Source organism: Podospora bellae-mahoneyi, chromosome 3, assembly GCF_035222275.1.
Source record: "Podospora bellae-mahoneyi strain CBS 112042 chromosome 3, whole genome shotgun sequence".
Classification (NCBI taxonomy): domain Eukaryota; kingdom Fungi; phylum Ascomycota; class Sordariomycetes; order Sordariales; family Podosporaceae; genus Podospora; species Podospora bellae-mahoneyi.
In genome coordinates, this window is record NC_085882.1 from 116,170 (window position 1) to 141,591 (window position 25,422).

General features: G+C 54.0%; 9 protein-coding genes across 9 annotated transcripts; 3 read left to right on the forward strand and 6 right to left on the reverse strand.

Annotated features, from left to right (window-relative positions):
* Positions 1 to 541: 541 nt before the first annotated feature.
* QC761_300390 (uncharacterized protein) lies at positions 542 to 739 on the reverse strand (the record flags this gene model as incomplete). Its single annotated transcript, XM_062877198.1, has 1 exon — positions 542 to 739. One exon carries the CDS (start codon positions 737 to 739, stop codon positions 542 to 544), a length of 198 nt encoding a protein of 65 aa, XP_062732919.1.
* Positions 740 to 2,279: 1,540 nt separating this feature from the next.
* Positions 2,280 to 4,962, reverse strand: QC761_300400 (uncharacterized protein; the record flags this gene model as incomplete). Its single annotated transcript, XM_062877199.1, has 3 exons — positions 2,280 to 4,435; positions 4,523 to 4,694; positions 4,918 to 4,962. The coding sequence occupies 3 exons, from the start codon at positions 4,960 to 4,962 to the stop codon at positions 2,280 to 2,282; spliced, it is 2,373 nt and encodes a 790-aa protein (XP_062732920.1).
* Positions 4,963 to 6,325: 1,363 nt separating this feature from the next.
* QC761_0047540 (uncharacterized protein) lies at positions 6,326 to 7,409 on the reverse strand (the record flags this gene model as incomplete). The annotated part of the gene is made up of 2 exons (XM_062872425.1): positions 6,326 to 6,477; positions 7,271 to 7,409. The coding sequence occupies 2 exons, from the start codon at positions 7,407 to 7,409 to the stop codon at positions 6,326 to 6,328; spliced, it is 291 nt and encodes a 96-aa protein (XP_062732921.1).
* A 5,422-nt stretch (positions 7,410 to 12,831) lies between these two features.
* On the reverse strand, positions 12,832 to 14,665 carry QC761_300410 (uncharacterized protein; the record flags this gene model as incomplete). The annotated part of the gene is made up of 3 exons (XM_062877200.1): positions 12,832 to 13,357; positions 13,415 to 14,558; positions 14,617 to 14,665. The coding sequence occupies 3 exons, from the start codon at positions 14,663 to 14,665 to the stop codon at positions 12,832 to 12,834; spliced, it is 1,719 nt and encodes a 572-aa protein (XP_062732922.1).
* Positions 14,666 to 15,413: 748 nt separating this feature from the next.
* On the forward strand, positions 15,414 to 16,030 carry PAK5 (Serine/threonine-protein kinase PAK 5; the record flags this gene model as incomplete). The annotated part of the gene is made up of 2 exons (XM_062877201.1): positions 15,414 to 15,442; positions 15,508 to 16,030. 2 exons carry the CDS (start codon positions 15,414 to 15,416, stop codon positions 16,028 to 16,030), a joined length of 552 nt encoding a protein of 183 aa, XP_062732923.1.
* A 623-nt stretch (positions 16,031 to 16,653) lies between these two features.
* QC761_300415 (uncharacterized protein) lies at positions 16,654 to 17,496 on the reverse strand (the record flags this gene model as incomplete). Its single annotated transcript, XM_062877202.1, has 1 exon — positions 16,654 to 17,496. The coding sequence occupies one exon, from the start codon at positions 17,494 to 17,496 to the stop codon at positions 16,654 to 16,656; it is 843 nt and encodes a 280-aa protein (XP_062732924.1).
* Positions 17,497 to 18,417: 921 nt separating this feature from the next.
* On the forward strand, positions 18,418 to 20,388 carry QC761_300420 (uncharacterized protein). The gene is made up of 3 exons (XM_062877203.1): positions 18,418 to 18,745; positions 18,813 to 19,333; positions 19,401 to 20,388. The coding sequence occupies exons 1-3, from the start codon at positions 18,542 to 18,544 to the stop codon at positions 20,308 to 20,310; spliced, it is 1,635 nt and encodes a 544-aa protein (XP_062732925.1). The 5' UTR covers positions 18,418 to 18,541; the 3' UTR covers positions 20,311 to 20,388.
* QC761_300460 (uncharacterized protein) lies at positions 20,340 to 22,377 on the reverse strand. The gene is made up of 2 exons (XM_062877204.1): positions 21,483 to 22,377; positions 20,340 to 21,410 (listed from the first exon to the last, which is right to left on the reverse strand). Exons 1-2 carry the CDS (start codon positions 21,953 to 21,955, stop codon positions 20,417 to 20,419), a joined length of 1,467 nt encoding a protein of 488 aa, XP_062732926.1. The 5' UTR covers positions 21,956 to 22,377; the 3' UTR covers positions 20,340 to 20,416.
* Positions 22,378 to 23,428: 1,051 nt separating this feature from the next.
* QC761_300470 (uncharacterized protein) lies at positions 23,429 to 25,220 on the forward strand. Its single transcript, XM_062877205.1, has 4 exons — positions 23,429 to 23,782; positions 23,839 to 24,103; positions 24,182 to 24,500; positions 24,572 to 25,220. Exons 1-4 carry the CDS (start codon positions 23,606 to 23,608, stop codon positions 24,966 to 24,968), a joined length of 1,158 nt encoding a protein of 385 aa, XP_062732927.1. The 5' UTR covers positions 23,429 to 23,605; the 3' UTR covers positions 24,969 to 25,220.
* The last annotated feature ends 202 nt before the right edge of the window (positions 25,221 to 25,422 follow it).

Genomic DNA, 25,422 nt, shown 5'->3' on the forward strand with positions numbered 1-25,422 from the left:
ATTACCCCCTCTTTCCAAATCCCCCTCATAATCTACCTTCACTGCCTATCAGACTTCTTCTACCTTTTATCAAGTACCGAGCAAGATAAATCAAGATAATAATAACAAGGTACCTGTGACATGCCAGTTCTAAACCAAGCCTGACATCTTTGTTGACTTTCACTGTGGCAACTTTAGTAACTTGCCTGATTGGGCGTCGTATTCACAATGATATAAAAGATCGCCCAGGCAAGTACCGCAACAACACAAAATCTCGGTGTAATCCACGGCTTTCCACCCCCACCACAAGTGTGTAACGGTGACATCGCCCAAGACAAAAAACGTTGCCTATGATGATCAAAAACACCACCATAGAGTGGCGTCAAACAAAAGCATGTGGCAACTCCAGGACGGTTAGACGCATAGCCATGATCAAAGTGTCAATCTACCTACCTTACCTACCTCTCCCCTCCATCACGAACAAGAGACACCACAATCTGCAACCCACAGTCGTTTGATCAGAATTAACATTTATCTGGTATCCAAAATCCAAACATGCCTATCAAAAACTAATGCTATCCAAAGAAAAAAAGCAAAAAGAAAAAGCAAAAAAAAAGGCAAAAAAAAAAGCAAAAGGGTATATTTGTAGCACAGACAGACACACCTTTCTCTTGGCACCAACAAACCTAAAGCCTGCAAGAGCAAAGATTACTTTCCGCCAGAAAATAACATGCACACCCGCCATCCAGCCAAAAAGCATGGCGTGAAAAGGCCTCCAAGATACCTGAAAACAACAAGAAGCCCTGACAAATTTCCACCAGAAACAGAAAAAGATGCTCTACTAATAAAGATGCGTTCGCGCGCATGTGCGTGTGTGTTGCTCCGCCAGCTCCCAAAGTTACCCATGCCCAAGAGTCCCTTTTTGATAACCGATACATGGAATCCCAGGTTCCCTACCTAGGTACCTACCATCCAACCCATTTCACCGACACCAGAAACAAAACAAGAAGGGGAAAAAAAACAAGAAAAAACAAAAACAGGAAACGCAGGAAGCCAAAACAAGATGGGTGACAAACACATGAAACAAAGACAGGGCAAATCTCCAAGGCTAAGTAAGCTCAACCAAGGCAACCTCGAAGTCCACAACAGTAACAAAGGCTGCGCAAGCAGACGACGACGACGACGACGACTACAACCACCTCACACGTCCTTGAGCACAGCCACTCCTAGACTCATGCCCTCCCCACCACCATCGAACCCGTGGCCTTGAACAAAAGCCGGACAGTTTGCCCCCGAAGCCCCATTCACAACAAGACATCGGGTAGATATCTTCCTCCCGCCCCCGCCCAACAAGAGAGAGGGAGGGAGTGAGCCTTGATACCGTTGCAAAGAGCCCCGATGTGTATGCACCTGACCAACGGGGGGGGGGGTGTCCTGCCGGCATCTAAAGTCTCGCGAACGTGTCTCGGGATCGGATCCGGATGGCAGATGAGCAACCAACCTCGACCAACGCGGATACGGTGCGTCATGCAGACGCCATAGGTAATCCCTACCGCTCCCGGCCAGCAGCAAGGCAGGCAGATGCTGCTGCCATGACTGGCTGGTGTGCGACCACCCAGATCATGCAGTAAACCCCGAACGGTAGTTCCATTCGTTGCCGTATAGACACACGCCCAGTCCCATCTTCTCGAAAGACGACCTGGAAGGTGGTCGAGTCCAAGCTGCTCAGACTTGACAAAATAAAATGCGGGTCGGTCGGAGACTTTGAGATGGTGCCACACCTGGGGGAGGGGGGGCGTCCTCGGGACGTGCCTAGCGGGCGAGATGGAGGTGGCCTCTGGTCAATGATTGGCCGTGCCACACCAGCTGACCCAAACTCCCACTACTAGATGTCCCACACACCACACCCATACACACACTCTAACAAACACACACACACTCACACATACACACACACACACATATACACACATACACACAACGGTCTCCGCCCAGGTTTGTCGTGAGAGAAGAGGCAAGGTCCTCTCGAATCCTGACGGTCCTGTTCGGATGGTTGAATCCCAGTTATCGACAACCCCATCTGATATCCTCGTGCGCGCGCGCGCGTGTGTGTGTGTGGGTGTGTGTGTGGGCGTGTGTGTGGGTGTGTGTGTGTGGGCGTGATGTTTTCCCGTATTCCGTGCACACCACCAACCCCTTGGCTCCTCCATCTGCCATGGTCACAACGGCTTTGACGTCAAAAAAAGCCCTCCGGGGGTTTGTTGTCGACAAGGAGGACCAAAAGCCGACGGCCCACTCGATCAAGCCCGCTGCGCACCATCACCGTATGCCCCACCACCATACACCCCGCCGTGGGTACTGCTGGACTGGGCACCATACCCATCCGTGACAGAGTAGTTATCCCAGCTTCTCGACTGTGCCTGTGATGCAGGCACGCCCGAGTGAGCACCATATGCCCCTTGGCTGTGGTGGACGGCGTGGTGAGATGGTCCCGGGATGCCGTAGGGGGAGGCCATCCCTTGCGCCGCCGTGCTTCGGTGATCGTACACTGCCGGGAGAGCGGACAGGCGTAGGCTCGACGAGTCGGTCTTGATAGTCGGCGAGAGCGGTTTGGCGGCACCGTACGTCGGCCAAGAAGAGGCGCCCCCGGTGAGGGTTCGTGGACTGGTGAGCGGGTCGGCGTGGTGATGGCCGGCACCGACATAGCTCGCGGCCGAGATGGAATCCGGAGCGAGACCCGAGGACACCGCGGCGGACAAGGCCGGGTACGGACTGCCAAGGTGGTCCGCCGACGCGGGGGTGGCCATGCGCACGCGGGGGGAGTTCAGCGTCTGCCCCGTGGCGGGCGTGGACGCGCTGTACTTGGAAAAGATCTTGTGGAGCGCGGCATCCAGGTCCTTCCACTGAAACACCTTGACGTCCTTCTCGATGTTGCGTGGCTTGGGAGCGCCGAAACCCATGATGATGCCGAAAAAGGCCTCGCTCTCGTGCTTGCTTTTGCTGACGGTCATGGGCCGGTATCCTTCCAGGTTCCGGCGGATGCGGTTCTTTTCGTCCACCGGGAACTTGTGTGGCGCGTAGAGGAGCTGCTCCAGGAGGGAAATGGTGTCGACCGAAGTGACAAAACACGCCTGCCTCTCTTCCCACCAGATGCAGCTGACGCAGATGCTGTTGTGCGGGCGTTCCGACTCGGCCACCGGCTTGAACGACACAGTGATGACGTTCCCAGTCTGTTGCTTCTTGAACATGACAATCCTCCGCTTCTTTGCCCCTTCCTCGGCCGTCCAATTCTCCGCCATGCTGCCCAGGTCCCCAATCAGCCTCAGGGTGGCCTTCTCCTGGTACAGTCCTGCTCCGTAGCCCGGGTATCCGCCGTTTGCACTGCTGGATGACTGTCCGATGGTGCTCGTTCTGACAAGCTGTGGCGTTGCTGCCGTGGTGCTGTGTTGGAGCGATGTGAGACTGGGCCGGGTGATGGACGTGTGGGAGACGTGTGGCAGACTGGTTGACGGGCTTCGGAGGGAGTCGAGGGGGCTGTTGAACATGCCGGGCCACGTCCCTGCATGATGCGGTGACCGTAGCATCGGTGGAGCCCGTGAGTATGGGTCGGTCAACGTCAACCCTGTTCGGAAACCCGAGGTAGAAAGCATTCTGTTGCTGTTTTGGCTGTACGATACGTTCGCCGAGGCATTAAAGTCCTGCTGCTGGCCAGTGGTGCCGGTTGTCGAGACTGCAGGAGGGTAGCCATACGGGTTTGGTGCTGCGTCTGCCGGTAAGCTGTGCTGGTGAGCCGGTGGGCTCGTACTCTTTGACTGTGCGTCCAGGTGCTGGTGTGGGGGGCTCGCCCTGTGATGATGGACAGGTGATCGACCCGTGTTCTTGGGAGACCCAAACTCTGGAGGACTGCTGTCACCAGGCACTCCGGCACCCACGTTCCCACCTGACACTCCGCCCTGGTTTTCCTGGTACGAGAAAACGCCGCAGCTGTCCTGTCGGGCTAAGCCTTCGCCGCCGGAGCCTTCGACAAGAAGCGTGAGAGGTACATTGCTGAGCGACCTGCAACTTGTGCTTTGAAACTGGGGAGCCTCGACAGTCACAGTCCATGAAAAAGATCCGCTCCCATCACGGCCGTCCTTGATCACGGTTGCTTTGCATCGATATGATCCAAAGAGGACATACACATGCGGAGCAGAGCCAGACAGGCCGCCTGCGCCCAGAAGATCGTGTTGGCACGAGACCTTGAGCGAAACCCGGGTGCCGAAAGATCCAACGGTTGGCTGGCTCGAGATGACAGCGAGGTGAAGTCCCGGAGACGTCTGGCCCGATAGGTACTGGCTTGCTGTTGCGTGGCTGTTGGCCGCAAAAGCCATCTGGTTCAACTGAGACGCCGCATTTTCTGTCTGCTGTGTTGAAAACGACTGGGTCGAGTATTGTGAATACGGCGAATCTCCGTACCCTGCATGTTTGTTGGCGTGTTGGTTAGCTACCTAGCTTTTCTAAACGCCCCGGACTGCTCCTCCAACACGATCTCGAGACAACCTACCGTGCATCTGGGCTGCCTGAGCCTTGTACGACATGGGCAGGAGACCAGGGGGACAGTCCCCGCTGAGGTCCCCTCCGTTCTGCGCGGCCTCTTCCTCCAGCCTGATGGTCAACGTTTCCGGTGACTCTATCTGCTCTTCAAGGATGATGGTCCGTTGCGGATGGTAACCGGACTTGTTGGGTGAGAAGACGCGTTAGTGTGAATGAGGACGAGGTGAGGTAGGGGGAGTCAACGGAGAAAAGTGCAAAACATCCGGGAAGGCTGTGTCTCGCGGACTGGCCGCCCTTACCCGCTCGTGGTTGGCCGATTGGGAAAGGAGAGATTTGATGGCACAACGCCCGAATCACCACCAAAACAGCCTCGGGTGCAGCAAATTGGAAATTTCAGACACTCACCGGATAGACCTTGAAAGCCGGCTCTTCAAACTTGGTGGCAGACATTCAAGCTGATTTTGTGCCGAATAATTCAAGTAAGATGTGTTCTCTGCGGCCGTGATCGAGTTGGCCGAGTATCGAGATCAGGATTGTCGATATCAACGAGGAAACCTGTGTCTCTTTTTTTATTTCTTTTTCTTTTTTTCAGTTAGGTATTTTGCTCAACATTTCTGCTCGGTCCGTTCATACCGTGTTGATTGACACCGCGGCTGGGAGACTGGCCTACCTTGAAATGGTGAAATGGTGATAAGTCGCTTGGCACAGAGAAGCAGACTCTAGGTCTTCCGTCTTCCGGACTCTTTTGTATCGAAACAGCGCCGTTTGGATGCCTTCGTTGTGATATCACCTCCTTCAAATCAAAAAGAAGCACCTCGTTTTCGGAGACCAACCCGTTCAAAGAATGCCCAACCGAAAACTGCAAAATAAAAGCTCGGTCAGCCCGCACTCGGATGTCGTCGCAGGGATAGCCCCTCGTGAAGATTTGGTGACACGAACCCTTTCTCTTCCAGCCTGAACCGTGGTTCGTGAGCGCAGAGGAACGAGAGGCGAGATTTGACTGTATGCAGCTATCCCGAACCTGTTCGCATACGTAGTCAGATATCGAGCGTCTCTGCAATCAGATGCTGAAGGGAAGAGCAGCAGGTTCCCGTAACCGGTTCGTCCGCTGTGGACCCTTGGAGAGACAAGAGGGAAAAAAGGGTGCAAAGACAAGACAAGGTCGAAACACCACGTCGTTGGATGTTTTGGGGAAAGGGATCCCTAATGTGTGGGAGAAAGGGTGAAGATGATGCCAGTGAAGACACGGGAGGATCAACACGGACCAGCAGCTTGCATTTTTGGGGAGGGTTGGATCAAGTGGTCCCGAGGAATGCTGTCCGGGAGTCCTGCTCTCGACGACACTCGCAGCGAGCAATCGGCACGTCCTGGGGCCGGATTCCGGGTGCGTTTGGCTGGGCAGAAGAAGCAGGTGACGACGACGGAGGACAGACGGTAGGTTTCTCTGGCGCGCGGGTGATACACAGGGATTGCAAGTGATTCAACCGTTGAATGCAAGATTCCATGGTCTTTGTCGAGATGCGGATCATGCAAGGGTCGCTGGGAGGGTGGTTCCGTGGTGGAGACCCGTACCCGATAGGTGTAGGAATGATGGCCCCTTTCCCCCCGTCCGTGAACAAAAGCAAAAGGCGATGTTGCCGCGGAGCAGAGGTGGAGGTTGAAGGTGTGCAGATGAGATGAGATGACCATTTGATAGAGCCAGCAGCAACTTTGCAGCCAAGCCCAGCGACGAAAAGCCTCGGGACGCAGCCCAAAAAGACAGGGAAAAAGAAAGACTAGATAGCAAGGTAGGGAGCTGTGCTTGTACTGGTACTTACCTCGCCGTGTTGGTGTGCGTATAAGTGGGCGGGCAGAGGTTGGTGGTGATTGTAGCTATGTCCACACCCGGGGGTGGTATTCGGGGACCGTCTGGGGCAGAGTTGGCCGAATGGAGGCTGCTCAGAGGGTGAAATTGGTTAGGCGCCCCTGCAAGCCTTGTCAGTAGTGTTTACTATTGGATGGCAGTGGGGCAGCCAACCTGAAGGAGCAGCTGCACGGGCAGGGGGTGGTGGGGGAGATGATCGTCTTTGGCGGATCTTGGACCCCAGATCAGCTGTGCTGCAATAAGCTAATCCCTGTGATCGAGAATGCGACGCTCAGTCGTCGTCCGGCACTTCCACGACCGTCAGTTGCTCAGTTGGCGGCGATCCGGCCAAAAAGAGGTTGTGAATGGCGCCGTCCTTCCCGCTAGCTAAGGTAAAGCTACCTGGTTTGATAGAACCAGCAGCAACCGTGCTCCCGCCTCCCCGCGCGCAAATAAAATGCTTCAAAAAATAAAATAAAAGAAAAATAAAACCTATCCTGCCTCCTAGGCGCCAGTCTGTGCTCGCTCGCTGTGGCAGGCTGGAAAATATGCGGGCGTGGGCGGCTGGTGGCTGTATAATAGGGCCGTTCAATCTCTGGCTCATTGGTAGGTTAGCTGGGGGAACTGGATCGCCGTGGGGGTGGGTGACTGATGATCCGGGGCAGGACACCACCGTTGATGTATTTCCGACCCGGAAGTGGGTTCCAAATAGAGCAGTCTGGGGCCGGCGGCTGTTGGAGAGGCTGGAGAGGAAACTCACTGAATCTGCCACCTAGAAGTAGCCTGCGCTTTCTCGAATAAGAATACCTAGGCAGTTTGGAAAGTTGGTCGAGGTTGGTCAAGGTAAGGTAGGTGAGATATGAGAAGGAGTGCTCGATACATAAAGCCTCTGGGCTGGTGATATCCATACCTTACCACGACGTTGCCAAAGGTTGATGAGGCCAAAGCGCACATCACACCAGCAGTTGATGTCCAGGAGCACTATCGCGTCCAGCCACGACAGCAGCCACGGCCGCAGATAGAATGTTGCAGCAGCGAGTACCCCGGTTGACATGGCACCACGTCGAGGGTCGAGCCGGCCAGAGTGTACCGCGGGGTATCTCTTCCCTGTGTGAGTGATGCTGGCTGCATGTCTCTTCCGGGATCAAGCATCACTGGGCAGAAGAAAGTGTGGTTGAACAGGAAATATTGCCTGTGGCAGCTACGGGCGTAGGCCCTGTTGCATGATGCATCTGGCTCCTGGGCGAGGGCGAGGTTGCTGTTGCCAGGCCTTCTGTTTCTTACAAATACCTACCTACCCAGGGCCATCACCATCGGCCTCGGAGGCCAGGGACCAGCATCTCCGGCCTCAGGAGACGGCAGCCCGGGATCCCATGAGCTCTTGGCGGCGATGACAAGGGCTGGGGCATGGTGAAACGTGTCGACCATCCTGACAAGAATAGACGCCTGTGGCATCTGCTGCCAGTGAACATGAGCCGTAACCACCATAGGGATATCGCCTGCGGCACTGTCAGCAACTGTATCACGGTCGCAGCGAATGGGAGGGCATGCTCACCGCAGTCATCCGCGCAACGAAATCGGTGGCCAGTCCCTGGTGTCCTAGGGTTTCCGTCGTCTTGCATAGGTTGGTGGCGACCTGATGCTGGAGACCACAGGAATAAGTAGGTCAGGTACCTGAGGAGAACTAAGGTATGTAACAAAAACGCTCATTCAGCTGCGCATATAAACAAAGAGTTTTCGGAGGCAACAGGTTAAAGAATTGCCTCCCTTTTTTAGACAAGACGTTGTCCGCTTCTTGGTTCAAACCAGTTGATTATCAAATCCAGACCTAGCTACCTACCTACCTTGAGCCACACACTTTGTCAAAAACCCACTGCCCACCTATACCGGGCACACCGAGGGCTCAGGAGATGATCAGTGGTCGAGGTGCTCATCACTTACACCACCACCAAGGTCATGGTCATGTAAGGAGGTATGTAAGAGGTCTCCTTCACGGGGCTATCCCTACCTCGCAACTCCTTTGCCACCACCTACGGCCGTACAAGCCAGCTTCAGATTCGACGCCCTCCCGCACAGCGCCCGAAGCCCCAGTGCAACGTCGATTCCCATTGATATGGCCCCGGGGAGTCGCGGGTAACCGCCATTATCCGCGCGTCGAGTCCCGTCCAGCGGTCCCGGCTTTGGCGTGACACGGGCTCCTGGGGCCTTGTGCACCCTTCGACCCCAGGTACGGGTACTCGACGGATCGAGGCGCTGTGGCCGTTATCCGGGTTGTGCAGTTCCCATTGCCGCCGTTCGGAGGAAGCCGGCAGATTTCGGTATTTGACCCGCGCCACTACACATCATGTCGCAGATTTCAAGCCATTCTGTCTGTCTATCATCTACCTACCTACCTACCTACCTACCTACCTACCTACCTACCTACCTACCTACCTACCTACCTTGGGTGTCAATCGTGGCCAGAAACAAAATGATGGTCGTGCACATACATCCTAGACGAGCCTGCATATAAGAGGTGGGACAAAAACAGGTGCAGAGTGTGCTAGTAACTATCGACACTCGAGATCATGCATGGCTATAGTGTTGTGGTCGCAGATCTGGCAGCCTCAGTCCGTTCCCAACCCCAGCAGCCGACCGGCCCAGCATAGAGGCCATCTTGGGTCCGGGTCAGGGTCGGAACGGAGGTACCTTAACCTCCTTGGACAGGTAGGTACGGTAGGTTTCCTTCCAGCGCTCTTGTTATCACGGTCAACGGAACGGCCGTATACTCGCCTTGGAGCGCTCGCTTTCCCAAGGCTGTTGCACAATCAACAACGGCATAGACAGGCGTTCCTAGCTTCTTGCCTTCTTCTTGAAAAACGTGCCTGGGTCAAGCTCTGATAATTCTAGGTGCGTGGTTCCATGTACCACTCTGTGCCATGCGTTTGCGTGGAACAACGCTGGCAGTCTCCTCCGAGGTCTGCTAACCGCTGAGTCTGCTCGCAGGTAGGTAAGGTAGGTATGCTCATATTGCCCCAGCATCGCAATCATGTCATTACCATCTGCGAGCAGCCGGCAGTTCACATCATCTCGGTCTATCCCTCGATCCTGCAGCAATGCGACAAGGTCAATATGGAGCTGGGTCACAGCTGCTCCTTGTACCATGTGTAGCCTTACGCCCGTATGGCACAAGTGACAAAATGTTGAACAAGAGATGGCGAGAGCATGGCCCGGCATCTTCCACTCTGGGCATCAGGCAGGGGCGGCGGCGATCTGGATTCTCATTTCCGGCGGCTGGGTCCTATTCGCGGCGCTGGAAACCCGCTGTATCTGGCCCTTCTCAATGGCGGTGAGGTCCGTGATGATACAATACCTACCTACCTACCTACCTACCTACCTACTTTACGACAAGGCGGTACACGCACGAGAACTTTTGTCACCCTACCGGCGACAGCTACCCGACCAGCGAAAAGAAAAGCCCAGCGGTTATCTGCTGGGCAGTCCGGACCAGAGCAGAAGGTGAAACACAGTGTTGATTTCGGATGCAACGCCCCGAGCCAGAGCCTGGTCGGCTGCCAGATCTTAGACATCCCATAGTGAGGTGGGGCAGGGAAGAGGGCGTGTCTCTTGTTGTTGGAGACACGTTTTTCGGATTTTTCAGACGAGGCCGATAGCGCCTTGCTTCGACGACATCTCAAACTGAGCTGCTCTGGGTGTAAAATCCGTTGAGATGACGGCATCCTGCTCTGAGCCAGTGCTTATTTAGTAGCATTCCGGGCCGGCCTCCACCCCGTGCTCCTCACGATGTCCTCCCATGATATAAGCCCCCCTCTTCCGGTTGCCTCTGGTCTGCTCCCAAGGTATAAGCATAACCAGATTGCTGGGAACATATACACTAGATGGGGTGTGCAAGATGCTGCCGCTTTCCGCAGCTTTGTCTTCCCTTACGCAGACACCCGCGGTGGGAAAGCTCAAGAGCCAAACAGAGAGCTTTCTTGACCGGCAGACCGCAGAAACGCTGCTGCAAACGCCCTCATCCGAGCTTTGAAAGTGGACGTAATAAGGCCCTGAAGTTACGGGAGCGTGGAAGACCTCCGGGGCCCTGTTTGTGCATCCTCAACCATGCGAGCGTCTCTGGTAGGCAGGTAGGTAGGCAGGTAGGTACCTTAGCTACCAAACCCGAAAACACAGATATCGCGGAGGACGGAGAATCATCAGGCCGACTCTCATCTCCCATTGTCGGACCGCTATGGAGATGATGGTTTCCGAAAACATCGCCTTGCATCACTCGTCTCTTCAAGGATTTCCCCCCTCCCACCAGCATTTTTGTGATTGCGGTACAGATTTGCTTCGGCGCCGAAGCAGACAGAGGGGATCACGACAAATCAGCACTTTGCGCGAGCTCACTGGTTGAGATGGCCCAAAGTACAAGTACATACCTCTCATTAACAAATGCTTCTTCCCAGCCCCCCCGTACCCCCTACCCACTCCACTAGGGTGCGGTTATCCGCAGCCTTGACTAGGATGCGCTGCCCAGATCGCCGACCAGGATGCGGTCCCGATTACTTCCTCTCCGATCTTGGCTCCGGCGTGTTTCGTTCGCTGCTGGGCAGAAGAAGGAGGCATCATGATCTGCCGCTGTCATCCCCAAGCCGGAGAGGCGCAGAGGCCACGAAACGGTCTGCTGCTGCCAGGGGGGGCAAGGAGAGAAGATGACCTAGCTCCTGCTGTCGCGGCCTTTTCCGATCCCTTCCGTGAGGCGGTCTGAGTCGATCTCAACGGCGGCCCGCGTCAGACATGCCCACCGGCGCCGGGCACGGCAGTCCCCCATCATCAATCGCCATCTTGCATTTCACTCAAAGCATGATGCTGCCTTAGTATGCCACCCTGGCTTACCCCTGGCGGGCGTCTTGACACGTCTCTAGCGTCTCTTCCCTCCTGTTCTTCTGTTACCCCAGAAATGAAAATGGTGTGCAGGTGCAGCAATATTTTTCAGCTCAGCATGGTGCAGCCGCGCCAGCTACCTACCGTGTCAGGGGCCGCCGCCAGCAAAGCAAGCAAGTCACTGACCGCCTCACGTGTGTGTGTGGGTGGTTGGGATCCCGCACGACACTGCACGACATACACGTTTGCCTGCCTTTTTCTTTCTCTTGTTGATAAAAGGAGAGCAAAGAGAGAGGGAACCAACGCTCGAAACTAAACAAAAGCCTGGCTTGGCGATCTCTTGCCGATCATTGCTCGTTTCTAGCCCGGGACGTTGTATTTGCTTTTCAGGCCAAGGCCGCCTTGGCACAACCCAGTTGCCCTTCCAAATCGGGGGGCCCTGTCTGTGTGATCTGTGATCTACCGGAGGATTTGCGCAGGCTTGCAGCGCGGTCGGCCAGCTTCTGCTCCTTCGGTCCCATTTTGGGCCAGGGGGCTCGGACGGCGATGTTGGACCAGGGGGGGGTCGTTGACGGATCATCATTGCCAAGAGGCTAGCCAAGCTGCACCGCATCGTGAACTTCGGGGAGAAGGAGAGCTGGTAGTCTGCATCGTTACCTGTCAGTTGTCAGTGACGAAAAAAGCCGTTGCTTTTCTTCCCCCTTCTTGAGCATTCCAGGTCAGGGCTGAGATACCTTAGGTATGTATGTACAGACAGCGCACAGAGCGCCGCCGCCCACGCATATGTTTGTTCTCTAGTGTATGGGTGTATAGTCCGGCCGAGCCTCGCCCCTCACACTCACCCTTGTCCCTTGCCGGCGACTTGGATGACGATCCCCTCACTTGGAGCCCAGGGATTGGAGCCAAGGGGCGGAGCGGACGAGGCCAGGGGAATTGCAGATTTCAACATCTTTGCCCCGAGCATTCTTCCCACGATGAGACAGGCCAGTCTAGATTAGCGTATTATGACGGAGATTTCCGCATCATTTTTTCTTTCGTCATCAGAGGGCGTCATTGATCGTCCGCCATCCACGGTCCTGGGATGGGGGAAGGGGGTGCTTTGATGATGCAATCCCTAGCTTATCATGCCGATCATCCAAAACTTGTAATTGTTGCGCGCCTGCTGGAAGCTGATGTCGAGCCTGAGGAGCAGATAGGTATGCTGACTGGCCCGGGTGGAATCTGTTGATCAATATGACGCAGTGATTTGACAAAAGCCTCAATGGAATGGGAACACATCGCTTGCCGGCGCTGCCGAAACATAAAGCCGACCAAAAACGGAGCATAATCCTTCGTTCTGTGAAGTGGAAGATAGGTGCCTTTCTCTCAGATTGGTAGAAAATCTCCTCGTGATTCAAGACTGTCTCAAGAGTCTTGCCCGCCTTCTTCTTTGCCTTCCGGCAGTCACTCAGACACCGGCAAACGGGCGGGGCAAACGTCTCCGCAAGTCGGCTTTGGGCTCACATGAAGATTGATTCATGAGAGAGCTTCCATTGTGACATCCGGACAAAGGTCTGTCATGAGCTAGCTACATATTGTGCCTGCTCACATAACCACATTATATTTCTTGCCTGTTAGGTCCCTTGGACAACATCGACATCTGGCCCAGTCTCACCCACCTTCTTATACTCCTTTGCCACGTTGATCCTCCTATCCACACCCACAAACCACTGACCCTCCCTGTCTTGGAACCACCCGAACGAATAGCATCCCTCGGATGTGGCCAGGCCCAACGCCGTACTGTCTCTGACATCGTGTAGCAAGTGCTCCCCTCGGCACAAGTAGACCATCTTGGAGACAAGAGTGTTCGGCCTCCGAGGCGCAAATACACGCCGGTAGAGTAGAGCGTTGAGGAAGGCGGCAAGTGAGATGAATGGAGCAATATAAGAAAGTATCTGAGCCAGCAACGCAGGTCCACGGAGGCATCCGGGCACCAGCGCGTATATCCCTTGTTTTTTAACTATTGTCAAGGTGGAGTCCCAGAGGGGGTTGACGAGTAGCATCATGAGCTGGAGGTTGAGAGATCCGCCCAAAGCCATTAGGCACAAGCTGGAGCCCGCGGTTACCTGAAGGAGGGTCGAACCTGGGGCGTATCTTTGTCTTAATCGGCGTTAGCTATCAGGATATACCTTTGCTTACTCGTGGCAACATATCTACCTGATTTGTTTCAGACTGTCATGGCTTCGAACCCGAGGCTCCTTGGACTGACGACGCGCTGTTAACGAGGCAAATGGCAGGATTGCGCTCAAACTGCTTTGTATTCCTGACCAGGATACGGTGTTGATCAGCAGCAGAGCTGTGAACAATGGCCTCAGGATATCCGGGTCGAAATCATCCGGAGGAAAGGTTGCAAGAAGAACAATGGGAAGGTAGACACCCGACACCATCAGTTGCACTGCCCATACAACAGGTGGGAATAGGTTGAATGGGTGTGCGTCGAGACTTGTGTTCCCAATCCCAATGGTCCGGGGGATGGATGCCGTGTTTGGATCTTGAGAGGCCACCAGTTCTAACCGCCGGTGCTGCTTGTAGGAGAGTCGAAACCGGCAATGCTGAAGGGCTTCTTGTAGGGCTACGCTGTCGGCATGAGATGGGATCTTCTTCAGCATAGAAAGAAACTGGGGGCTGTCGCATAGCAGGCGGGTCAAATCCTCAATGGAGGATATCTCAGATAATAGGCCCGACCGCCTCCTCTGAATAATGGCTAGACCAAGGCCGCACACAAAAGAAAGAAGGCAGAGAACCTCAAGTACGCGACACCATGATTCATGCATGAGTACCACGACAGTTGTGTCACGACTGTACGCAGGCCAAACCATAGTCCATGCCAGCCGAGTGAGCAGTGGTGACAGTATGAAAGTTGCAAAGTAAACAACCGAGGCGAGGAAGACGGTCCAATGGTGGGCCATGGCCGATTTCACCGGCACCAAAAAGATCATCGTATTGATGTACCCCATTGCAAGCGAGCTCTCAAGTCTTGCACCCTCGGGCCGTGATAGCTGGTAGAATGGCTCGAGCTGACAGGTTCTGGCGTAGACGACCTCCCACAGCAGCCCGTCGACAAGAAAAAAGGCCATGGCTGGGTACTGCCAGGAGGCATATGACGAAGAGTCGTCAATCTTGAACTGAAAAGGGGCCGACTTGTACTTCTGAAGAAGGGTTTCCAAGACAATAAATGGAACAAGTTGAAGAATCGCAAGGATTGTGATGGTGAGAGGCCGAACTAAAACCGGTTTCCAAGTTGCTGCATAGCGGGTTTGTTCATCCTCGGATTCGACATGAGCTGCGTGATCTTGTGTGACTGGGAGAGGCCGTTAGCGTTGACTAGTTCATAGAAGAAAGTTGGTTGGTTGACTTGCCCCCTTGAGATTTCTTTTGGGAATTACTGTTCTCTTCACCTCTGGCCATTGTGGATCTCTCGACTCTTCACCGGATAGAATGTATCAAGACCTGTGTCTGCTATTGACCCAAACATATCCAGGTGTTCTCGGTTGCTTTTGGACATTTCCCACATTTCCCAGAAGGAAAGACAGTTTAAGAGCATTTTGAACCCCGCGTCCAAAGCTGCCTTGTTACCCAATACTCTGCCTTGAGCCAGCCACTATTTCCAGCTTTGGTGCACGCCCAGAAATTCTGACATCACACCAATCAACAGCCCAGTCACGACTTCAGCTCAACAGCAAGACTACGTACGTGGCTGATAACAGTCTACATAGGTATACGGTAAGGTATCTAGGAAAGCCGAGTTGTCTGGCTGATGAGTGTATACTTGTTTTCCTGCGATGAGCCAATCCAAAAATCGAGTTTCCCTTCAATTGCACCAGCAAGCATAGGGTTTCCCATTAACCAGTATTGCCATCAGTGTTTATTTCTAAGCAGCATCCATCTCGGGGTCAGACAAAGGGGACAACAGGGGGTGATAAGAGGTAAAAGTGTATTGTAAACATACCTATAACCGTCAATCCGGGCAAAGACAGCTAGTTGTGAGAAATGTGATTTCAAATCACCTATATTCGAAGTCCCTCTCTTTCTGCATGATGTGTAGCTATGAGGACGAGAGAAATGCTACCTCATTCGTATCCGGTGTATCCATCGTCTTTCAGAGAACTGGCTTTTCCGATCATCAAACTCACTCTTCCATTGCTCCTTACGTACCATGGGAAAGCCGACTCAAGCCAGGTACCGATGACGGCTCGGAGCGGACATGCAACGGCCGCGCAAATACCTAAGGAACCTTGACCAAACAACAGCAGCCCGCATGCTCCATATTGCAATGCCATTTCTAGAGACTGTGTCTGTGCCGGACTGAGTCTACCACCTTACACCCTGCAGGAGCTGATCGGAAAGGGGCTCATTCGGGAGAGTCTACAAAGCAGCCGGCTCGACTTCCACCAACGGGAACAAGCTGGTAGCCATCAAAATCATCAACATCCACCGCGCAGATCTGAACATGAGCCAGCATCACCCCGACGGGACCTTTGGCGCAAAGTGAAGCTGTGCGATTTTGGAGTTGCGGGCTTGGTCAAGGAGCGAGGTGACAAGAGGAAGACGGTGACTGGGACGCTTCGATGGATGGCACCTGAGCTGTTTGACAAGACGGTGGAGTATGGCAAAGTCCACAGAGGCACAGGTACATCCTTGGGACTGAAACAGCCAGCCCTACCAGTGTTCTGTCGGGTCTTGTCGCGAGCTTCCAAGAGTGAGAGGCCCAGGGAGGAGACCGAAAGTCGCTGCTTTCCTCTGCCGGTGCAGAAGCCTTTCTTGGCTGTCTAGATCGGAGCCAGCAGGGCCATCTACCGCGCGACTTCCAATTCCCACCTCACAAGCTCTTCCCTGACCGAGGATGAAGACGATGAAGGCACCTATCATCTGCAAGCTATCACCCGACAAAGCCACATTCACGGGAGGGACCTCCCAAGCGAGGGAACCATCACTTTGCATCCCCACTGAGCAGCCCAAGGCGTTCTGCGATGCACAAGAGGTGGTGGTGCCCGAGGAACAGCTGATATATCACTCTAAGCCGCGAGAGCGGAGTTTATGTTTACCGACACTGGGGATTACCATGGACAGTAGCGCGGGAACCCGGATGAACAGTCCTACGATACCGCAGATTTGTTGTTGATGAAGGTGGTGAGGGATCCCCAAATGGAGAGATTGTGCTGGGTCTCAGGTATGTTCGAGCATTTGAGTTTACGGAGGCGGTGATGGGGGGATTATTACCGCTTGGGAAGCGGGGCGCCCAAGGGAGGTGATACTATAGGTAATAAAGGGACAGATGCTTGATAGGCGTATCAAAAGACCCGAGTGCGAAGAAGCCATCAATGCATTGACCGTCTACCTCTACATCTCACTTCCCGAAAAAAAAACCAAATTATCCCCCCATCAACCTCCCCTTCTCATATCATCCCAAAAGCACAAGCAACAGCCGCCACTCCAGCCAACACCGCCGCTCCCCTTATGCTGACCCCCGGAGCAGCACTCTTACACTTGGACAGATCCGTAGCCTTGGCCAAGAACTTGACCTCGGCCGAGTTGGCCCCCGCCAACGCCAACGAGGGCGTAGCAGCCAAACAATCTCCAACATCAAGAATGCTCTCCAAATTCTCAGGACGAGCAAAGTAATTGTCCAACGCGGTCTCATAAGCAGCCGCAGCTGACGACACCGTGGCAGGGACGGAGCGCACGAGGGCACAGACGTCGCCTTTGGAGATGACAGAGTTGAGGTAGGTAGAGTACGCGCCTGTCGGGGTGGGAAAGGCTGAGTAGAAGGAGGTGACGAGGGCACCGCAGGTGGCGCCACCAGAGGTCGTGGTTGAGAGGGTGGTACCCGGTGGTGTGGTGGTGATGATGGTGATGGTTTCGGGGGTGCCGTCATTGACGACGGCTTGGGACTCTGTGAAGATGGTGCCGGAGGGTTCGGGCTGGCTGTTGTCAGGGACGGGGGTGGTGGATGGGGCGGGGCTTTCGTCCTGGGCTTGGCGAAGAATGACTTCGTTGGCCATGGCGCTGGCGGCCAGAGTGGCGGCGAGAAGAAGGTTCTTGGACTGCATCTTGATGATAAGGTAGGTGGGAAGTGCCAGGTGTAGTAGGTATTTGTCTAAGACTGTGGGTGCCAAATAGGTGAGGTGAAGGGTGCGAGATATTAGGGGTGATGTGAAGCTGGTGCTGTGAAGAAAGAAATCATGACAGTAGGGTGTCCTTATATACCTTATCTTGCAAAACACCTCTGTTTTCATCATGAACCAAGCATTATGATACCTATTTTGAGTTATGGCTCACCTCATCCTCACCTTTGCAAAGATCATATAATGCTCTCCAAATCTGGCATTCCTGCCTCTTCCAAACATCTTCGTAACAGCCTCACTAGGTACTGGCTTAGTTGCGGCTGAATCGTGTCTGATTGGAATCCCCTGAACCAAGCAATTTCATTCCGTCAGCATCAGCTGGCTTTGCCCCAACGCCTCGTCTCATGTTTCTTTGGCATAAATCTTGCAAAATCAGATACTGTCTACCTTGACTGTATCCAACAGCTTCGTCAAAGGCCTCCTCCAAAATCTTGGGCTGGCCTTGATTTTCTCGAAATTCTGAGATATTGGTGAGTAGCTTCGCAGCCAGGTAAGAATGGATACAACCATTGAGTCAACCGTTGGAATAAGTCTGGGAGACCAGGATCTGCTTGACGTGGTTGACTAGCTCGTGGGTGGATGTGGCACAGGGTCAGACCTGAGCTTATGAAGCAGCTAAATTTGAACGATCCTGCTGACTGAGGCCGTTCTTTCAGCCCTTGGGTTCTCCCAAGTAAACATTGCCGAGACCCCAAGTAAGCCTCTCAAAGAATCACCTGCAGTACACATTAGTGACAATTTTCAGCCAGTTTGATGGACATGTTTGTCTCTTGTCAGGGAAACCCTAACCCTACCATTTGACTCGACCCCTTGACTCCCCTTGAACCCCTGAATCTCGTTCTTGGAATCTCTACCGGGAATATTGGTAGTTGAACCGAGCCATGAAGTTAGATATAGCTTGCGTAAAGTTTGATCTGGTGTCTTATTTGTTGTGATATTGGCTGCACTCTTCTGGAGCCGTTGTCATGCTTAGCTACCTATATGTACCCTAACCCAGGTGTTTCAAATCATTTCCAACCCCCAACTTACTGTGACCGCAGCTTCGACCACCCCTCACACATCGCGCGCCGTGGAACTCTGTCTCACCCATCACGGGATGAACCACAAGAAACAGAAACACAACTGATCCGAGATTCCCCGCTTTGTCTCTGTCGAAGCCATGGGGTTTCATGTTCCCGATTTCCTTCGACCATGGCGGGCCACGCGTCATGCAGATGAGCTTCAAGTTGGACGCGAAGGGCTCGAACCCCTGCTGGCTTCTTCACTCTCCAACGAGCCTTTTTTACCTCGTTTCAGTGAAAGCAGCGAAGGGATAATGAGAGATATCGACCCTGATGCGAATGCCGTGGTGACAGCTGCCGAGGTATGGTCCACTCTCCTTCTCTCAGTTCTCGTCATCTACCGTCCCTTACCTCTCTGACACCGCCCAGAGCCGCGCCATCCGCCGCAAAATAGACCTCATCATCCTCCCACTTCTCATCTGGGTGTATTTCCTCCAAATTCTCGACAAGACCGTCCTGGGCTTCAGCGCCATCTTTGGTCTGCCCGAGGACCTTGACCTGCGCGGCAACCAGTACTCTCTCGTTGGCGCCATCGCTCCGATTGCCCAGCTGGTCATCCAGCCTGTCTCCTCATGGCTTATCGTAAGGGTGCCGCACCGGGTGCTGATGCCAGCCTTGGTTTTGGGATGGGGTCTGGCGCAGACTGCCACTCCGTTTTGCAGGGACTTTGCCCAGCTCATGACTGCGAGGTTCTTTTTGGGGGTGTTTGAGGGGGGGTGTTTACCGCTGTTTAGTGTTATTACTGGGCATTGGTACACGAGGGGGGAGCAGCCTTTGAGAGTGGCCGCCTGGTATGGGACAAATGGGTTGGGGACCGTGTTTGCAGCTTTGTTGTCGTTCGGACTGGGGAGGGTCGGGGAGGGACATGGTGGACTTAGAGGATGGCAATGGTGCGTTTTCAACCCTTCAGGAACCCAAGCCATTGGCTCGCTGACCCTGATTCGCGGACATGCGCAGGATCTTCTTGTCCACCGGAATACTCACAGTCATTACCGTCCCCTTTGTCTACCTCAGACTGGACAACGACATTCACTCTGCTCGGTTCCTAACCGAGTCTCAAAAGATTGGGGCGCTGGAAAGAGTAAGAGGCAACCAAACAGGCTCATCCTCCACAAAAGAAAACTGGAAATGGAAGCAAATACGAGAAGTCTTGTTAGACATCAAAACTTGGTTATTTTTGGGAATGGCACTGGGAAACAACCTCGGGGCTCAGGTCACCGTCACGTTTGGTCCCCTCATCCTCTCCGGGCTTGGCTACGATAAATACACCACCACTCTCCTCAACATCCCATTTGGCGTCATGCAATATCTTGTCATCATGTTCACGGCCTGGGGGGCAGTGAGGCTGAGACTTAAAGCCCCGACCTTGTGCGCCATGATCCTCATCATCCTGGCTGGGCTGACGACTCTGCACACTCTTCCTCGCAGTCAGAATCAAACAGGAGGCCTTTTGGCAGGATTCTACTGTCTTGCTTTCATCTTTGGCTGCAACACGCTGGTTGTATCGTGGATACTGGCCAACACAGCAGGTCAGACTAAGCGAGCTGCCGTCATGTCCTTGTACAACGCTGCGTCTTCGACCGGAAATATCGTCGGACCATTGCTGTTTCAGACTCAAGATGCGCCGGCTTACCTGCCTGGTTTGCGAACCACGATGGGGGTGTTTGCTGCCATGCTTGTCATTGTTTTGGTTCAGGTTGGGGTTTTGGCTGGACTCAACAAGAGGCAGGAAAGGATACGAGTGGGAAGAGGAAAGCCGGCGCGGGTAGGGGACGTGAGCGTGGCAATATCCGATGCAAGAGTGGGAGAAAGAGCATTTGATGACTTGACTGATCTGGAGAACGACGAGTTTGTGTATCTTTACTAGAACAACAGCACGGGAGAGCGGAGGGATAGAGAAGACATTGGCATCAGACACCAACTACACACACTGGATTCGTCTCCCATACCAATCTACATAATCTCGATCTGCGCTAGAGGTAAAAGTAGCAGAACTCCCCGCCAGTGGTGGACATGACGTTGGCAATGGTGGTCGACGGGGCAGCATAGCCCATGTCAAGGACCTCGGTCAGGGGAGTCAAGGGGGAAGGAGGCTCGTTGGCCCAGCTCTGGTGGGCATAAGGACCAGTACCCAGGTCGGTGTAGCGGGTGGTGCTGAAGGGAGAGCCCAGGGCCTGCCACACAGCCCACATGCGATCCATCTGTCCGTGATGCACCCAGAAGGCGGGATCCCCAGGAGAGGTGAAGAGATCACCGCCAGGATCACCACCGATGTTATAGTGCATGCCTCCGTGGGGGCCGATCTCGGGGGTGTAGGGGACACCTTCGGAGACGTGGCGGAAGGCATCAATGTTGGGCTGAGAGAGGAGAGTGAGGACGGTGGTCCAATTGGCGTAGCGCTGGTTCATAGCCGGGCCGATGTCTCTCTTGAGACCGCGCGGGTTGTAACCAAGACCACCGAGAGGACCAGCAGGCACTCCCTCCAGACCACCGACGGGTCCCAAGTTGATGGTCATGTTGGCGAAGGGGCCAGTCGTGACATAGCCGCCTCCGAGGCCGGCGGGAAGCTGGATGTTGCCGCCACCGACGCCGGGAGGAGGCACGATGACGGGGCCCTCATGAGGGATGTACTCCCCGTTGCCGCCGAGACTGTAAGGGTCGCCGTTGAAGAGGGGGGAGTCTTGAGGGGCCGACGAGTACTTGGGCCAGTCCCAGTAGGGCTGAGACCCGTTGTAGCCGCACTCCTCACGAAGGGCCTTCTCGTACTGGTAGACGTACCACCGATGCCATGGCTGGAAGTTGCCGCTGAAGTGGATGTTGAGGGTTTGCTGGATATGGGTCACGATAAAGTCATCGAACCGAGACCTTGCTCCCGGCGCGACACTAGCAGGTGTGAGAGGGGGAAGGGTCTGGAGACACTTGACAGCGTTGACGTAGGCGAGACGCTCAGAGGTCGAGAGAGAGCCACTGGTCGTCTGGTCAGTGGTCCGAGGAAAGATCTTGAATGGTAGGAACTGGGGATGATGAAGATCGACTTACTACTCCCGACGAAACCGCAATTTGTCAACTGTGCAAGAGGGCGTGAGCCCGCGCTTGCGCATCTTGCGCTCATTGAGGGCGACCTGATTGATGACTTTCGCCTTGGCTTCCTCAAGCAGCGAAGTGATCTGCAATGGCTCCTCAGACGCGAGGTCCTCGACCGGGGTGTCTCTGGCCTGTGGGACGACATGCCCCTGAACGGAGACAGCTGCCAGGAGGGCAGATCCGAGAATGCTGGCGGCCTTCATGTTTGGCTGATGGGTGATGAGGGAAGGATGGCCGTTCGTCAAGGGAGAAATTGGAGCACTGCCACGTTTTCGCTCTGGGTGAAGAAGGGGGAGGGCGTGATCATAAATACCACCGGTGGAGGGAAGATATAGGTTGGCCCGATATGGCATGCTCGGGGTCGAACCCAAAGAGTGGTTCAAGTGTTCAATAGAACCAAATGCCGAGTGAAGGCTACTGCATAGCATTCTGTATCCTGCATAGTATCGTCGAAGTGGTCCATTTTCCCACTGTGCCCTTCATGATGCCTGACCTCACGATTCCCTACCCGTGGTCCTGGATTCAGCCACCAGCCAATGGGCACCAGCGAAAGTTGCATTTTCGCTGGGATTAGACAGACAAGGCCAGGGTGGAAATTCGCAAATCCCAGGGATCCATTCCACTTTGAACCCTTGTTGATCCCCGACCGTGGGTCTTTTCGGCCAAAGAAGAAGGCAGGGAAGGAAAGCAAGGACTTCAAGTTGCCAGCAGGTGGTGAAGAGTCGATGCAGAGTGTAATAAAACAACATGAAGCGAGGCTTGACAGATGCCAGGGCTTCTCTTTCATTCCATGGTAGGATCCGAGACTGGTATTCCATTTCAAGACTCCTTCCAGATGCGCATGACGATCCAAACTGGCGGGAAGGACGGAACAGCAGGGGCGGCAATCGTTGCCCGTTTCTGCACTACCTACTGCAGGCTCTAATTCCCGTCACACACACTAATGTACCTATGGATTGCCACTCCACCCAAGATCCGGTACTAGGGTTCGGTCCAATCAGGCACACAATTGCAACGACCATGATTCATTCAAAACTCCATCCAGCGGACGACGATGTCACCGGAAAGGGGCGACCGGGTGGGGAGGTGAGAGTCAAGACCGGAGAGTCCCTAGCTCAACCGTAATTCGTTGGGCTGAGAAGGGTCTTGGGGGTGTGTTGTAATCTTCTGATACGATGCTTGACCGCGACCAAAACCTGCATTGCTTGCGAACCAGAGGGACTCGAGCAATCCGGCCTTCATGAGGTTGGGAATTGCAGCTCCCACAGGTGCTGTGGTGATGGGAGTAACGAGAGTCAACATTGCCCCTGACACCCCTGTACCAAGATGACCTCCGTTAGTACAAACTGTCGGTGTGCAGAAGGACCTTGCAGAACATATGCCGGCATCCAACTGTACGTTACCTAAGAAACAAACTAGGTTGCAGCCAAACGAGCGTTGAGTCGGGTCTCTGGAGTGGGCCCTGGATCGTCAGTCTCGTTTATATCATCCGGTTCAGGAATGAGAGGCAGAAAAAAAGAATAAACCTGGTCACCAGGTCCATCTTGGCACTGCAAGCAAAGACGTAGGATTGAAAGTTCTGGTGTATGTAATAGGATCCCTTTGTGATAAGTTTGATTGTCGTGTTTGGCCCGGGTGTTGTTCCGGTGTCCCGGCTTTCACATGAGGGATGGATGTCTTGTCAAATCTCTTCTCATTGAAACAACACACAGGTTCTACCTTGACCAAATCAAGCATGTGGTTATGTCTGGATGCCTACTTGAGGCGCATGGCGACAGGCATTGCCTCGGAGATGCTGCTGAAGATGACGACGGGGGAGGAAATGATTGGCAGCGGGGACGATGCCCAACAGACCATGTCGATAATAAAGTTTCTCGTTTCTTTTGCCTCACGACCTTCATGCTGTCTCAGATCATCTTGCCTTGTTCTTATTCCCTGTCAGCCCCAGGTTTGTGGCATCTTACATATGTACAAAAACCTTCTTTGAACCTTCTTCCCTTTCCCTTCGGGTCCGGACATTGTCGATCGTTTTTCATATCCATGTCCACTGAGGGGCCTGTGACTTTTACTTCATCAACATGGCAAGCAGCAACGGCGTCTCGCTCCCTCCCGACGAGAATAGGGGTCCCGAGATCCTCGCTATTTGCGGTACGCTGGTAGCTCTCTCTGTGCTCATTGTAGGCTTGAGGATATGGGTCCGGGCTCGCATGATCGGGCAGGTCGGCATCGACGACTGGACCATCATCGCTGCCACGGTATGTGTTTCTCCCCAGCGATGTCGACCTGCGGTCTTACCTAACCCTGACACCAGGCGGTTATTTTTGTGGAGATGATGATCATCATCCCGCAGGTTCACTATGGAGCAGGACGACACGTCCAGTACATCGAGCCCCCTTCCAACGTCACGAAGGGCCTCCATCTCAACTTTGTCACCCAGCCGCTATGCCTCATTGCTCTTTGCCTGACCAAGGTAAGCGTGGGCTTCTTCCTGCTCCGCTTAACTCCATCCAAGAGGTTCCGAAGATTCGTGATTGGCATGATCATCTTTACTGTCCTATCTGCAACCGGAAACTTCTGTATGTCACCTTCCACCTTTCTTCCATTCCTACATACATCGACATGTGAAAGTCCCTACTTACAATGTACGTATCAAGTAACTGTCTTCTTCCAATGCCAACCCCTCGCCTTTACCTGGGGGGGTGTCAGCGAAGGGAAATGCATGCCTCCTGATAACCTCAAGTTTGCCGCCTTCTTCAATTCATCAGTTGCCGTTCTGAGCGATATAATTTTCGCCCTTTTACCGGTCCCCATGTTATGGAAGGTGCAGCTCAACTGGAAAGTCAAGAGTGCCGTGGCGGCTATCCTGGCCTTGGGTGTTTTCGCTGCTGTTGCTGCCATTGTCAAGATTACCTTCCTGGGGTCTTACGGAAAACACGGAGACTTCCTCTGGGACTCTGCGGACCTTACCATTTGGTATGTACCTACCCCGACGTGGCCATACACTCATCATATCCTTCTGCTGACCACCTCGTCCATGTCTCCAGGACAACAATCGAGATCTGCACCGCCATCATCGCCGCCAGCTTCCCATGTCTCAAGCCCCTCTTCAAAACCTTGTTCGACGGCTCTTCAGCCCGCATCAGCGGCTACGGCTCCGGCTACAAGGGCTACGTCCGCGACACCAACAACGGTACAAAGAGTGGCAACAGAAACACACACCGGTCAAAGGGCACAGTCACGATCACCGCAGGCGGCAACGATACCGAGTTCGAGCTATATGGTGGCAAGAAGTTCTCCTCGGATGTCAAGGCTGGTAATGCTTCTAGTATGAGTATGGGTTCTGAAGCAAGCATTCTCAAGGAAACCACCAGAGGGGACGGCATCACCAAGACAACATCGGTCTGTGTGTCTAGTGTCAGGGACGAGGAGACGGGCAGATGAGCGTGGTGTCCCGCCTGGTTGACAACGGAGTATGGGTATCGAAATGGGTCACCATGCAAAATAGAGATTCAGGACGCTTCTTCCATCACACTCCATGAGAGCTTGTTTCCTCTGTGGTATTTTTTTTTTACCTCGGCACCTTACCCAACTATCTACCTAGGCACACAAAAATAGATGTGGCGACATTACTAGATGCAGCCAATCATTATCTCAGCCACCACAGGGTGGCATTCCGTCTCTCCACTGATACCTTGAATTGCAGAGACACTTGTACGTCCACCTGACGCAGATTGTGGGCCACTTTGGAGCGTCACAGCTATGGGGAAGTTGAAGACGGTGAGGAGGGGATCGAGGTAACTGCTTGTAGGATTACTGGGTTGCGGAAGGACGCACATCATGGCTTCAAGTGGCTACCCTGGTATGCAGCATGCAGTATTGGGGATTGGAGGTGGCG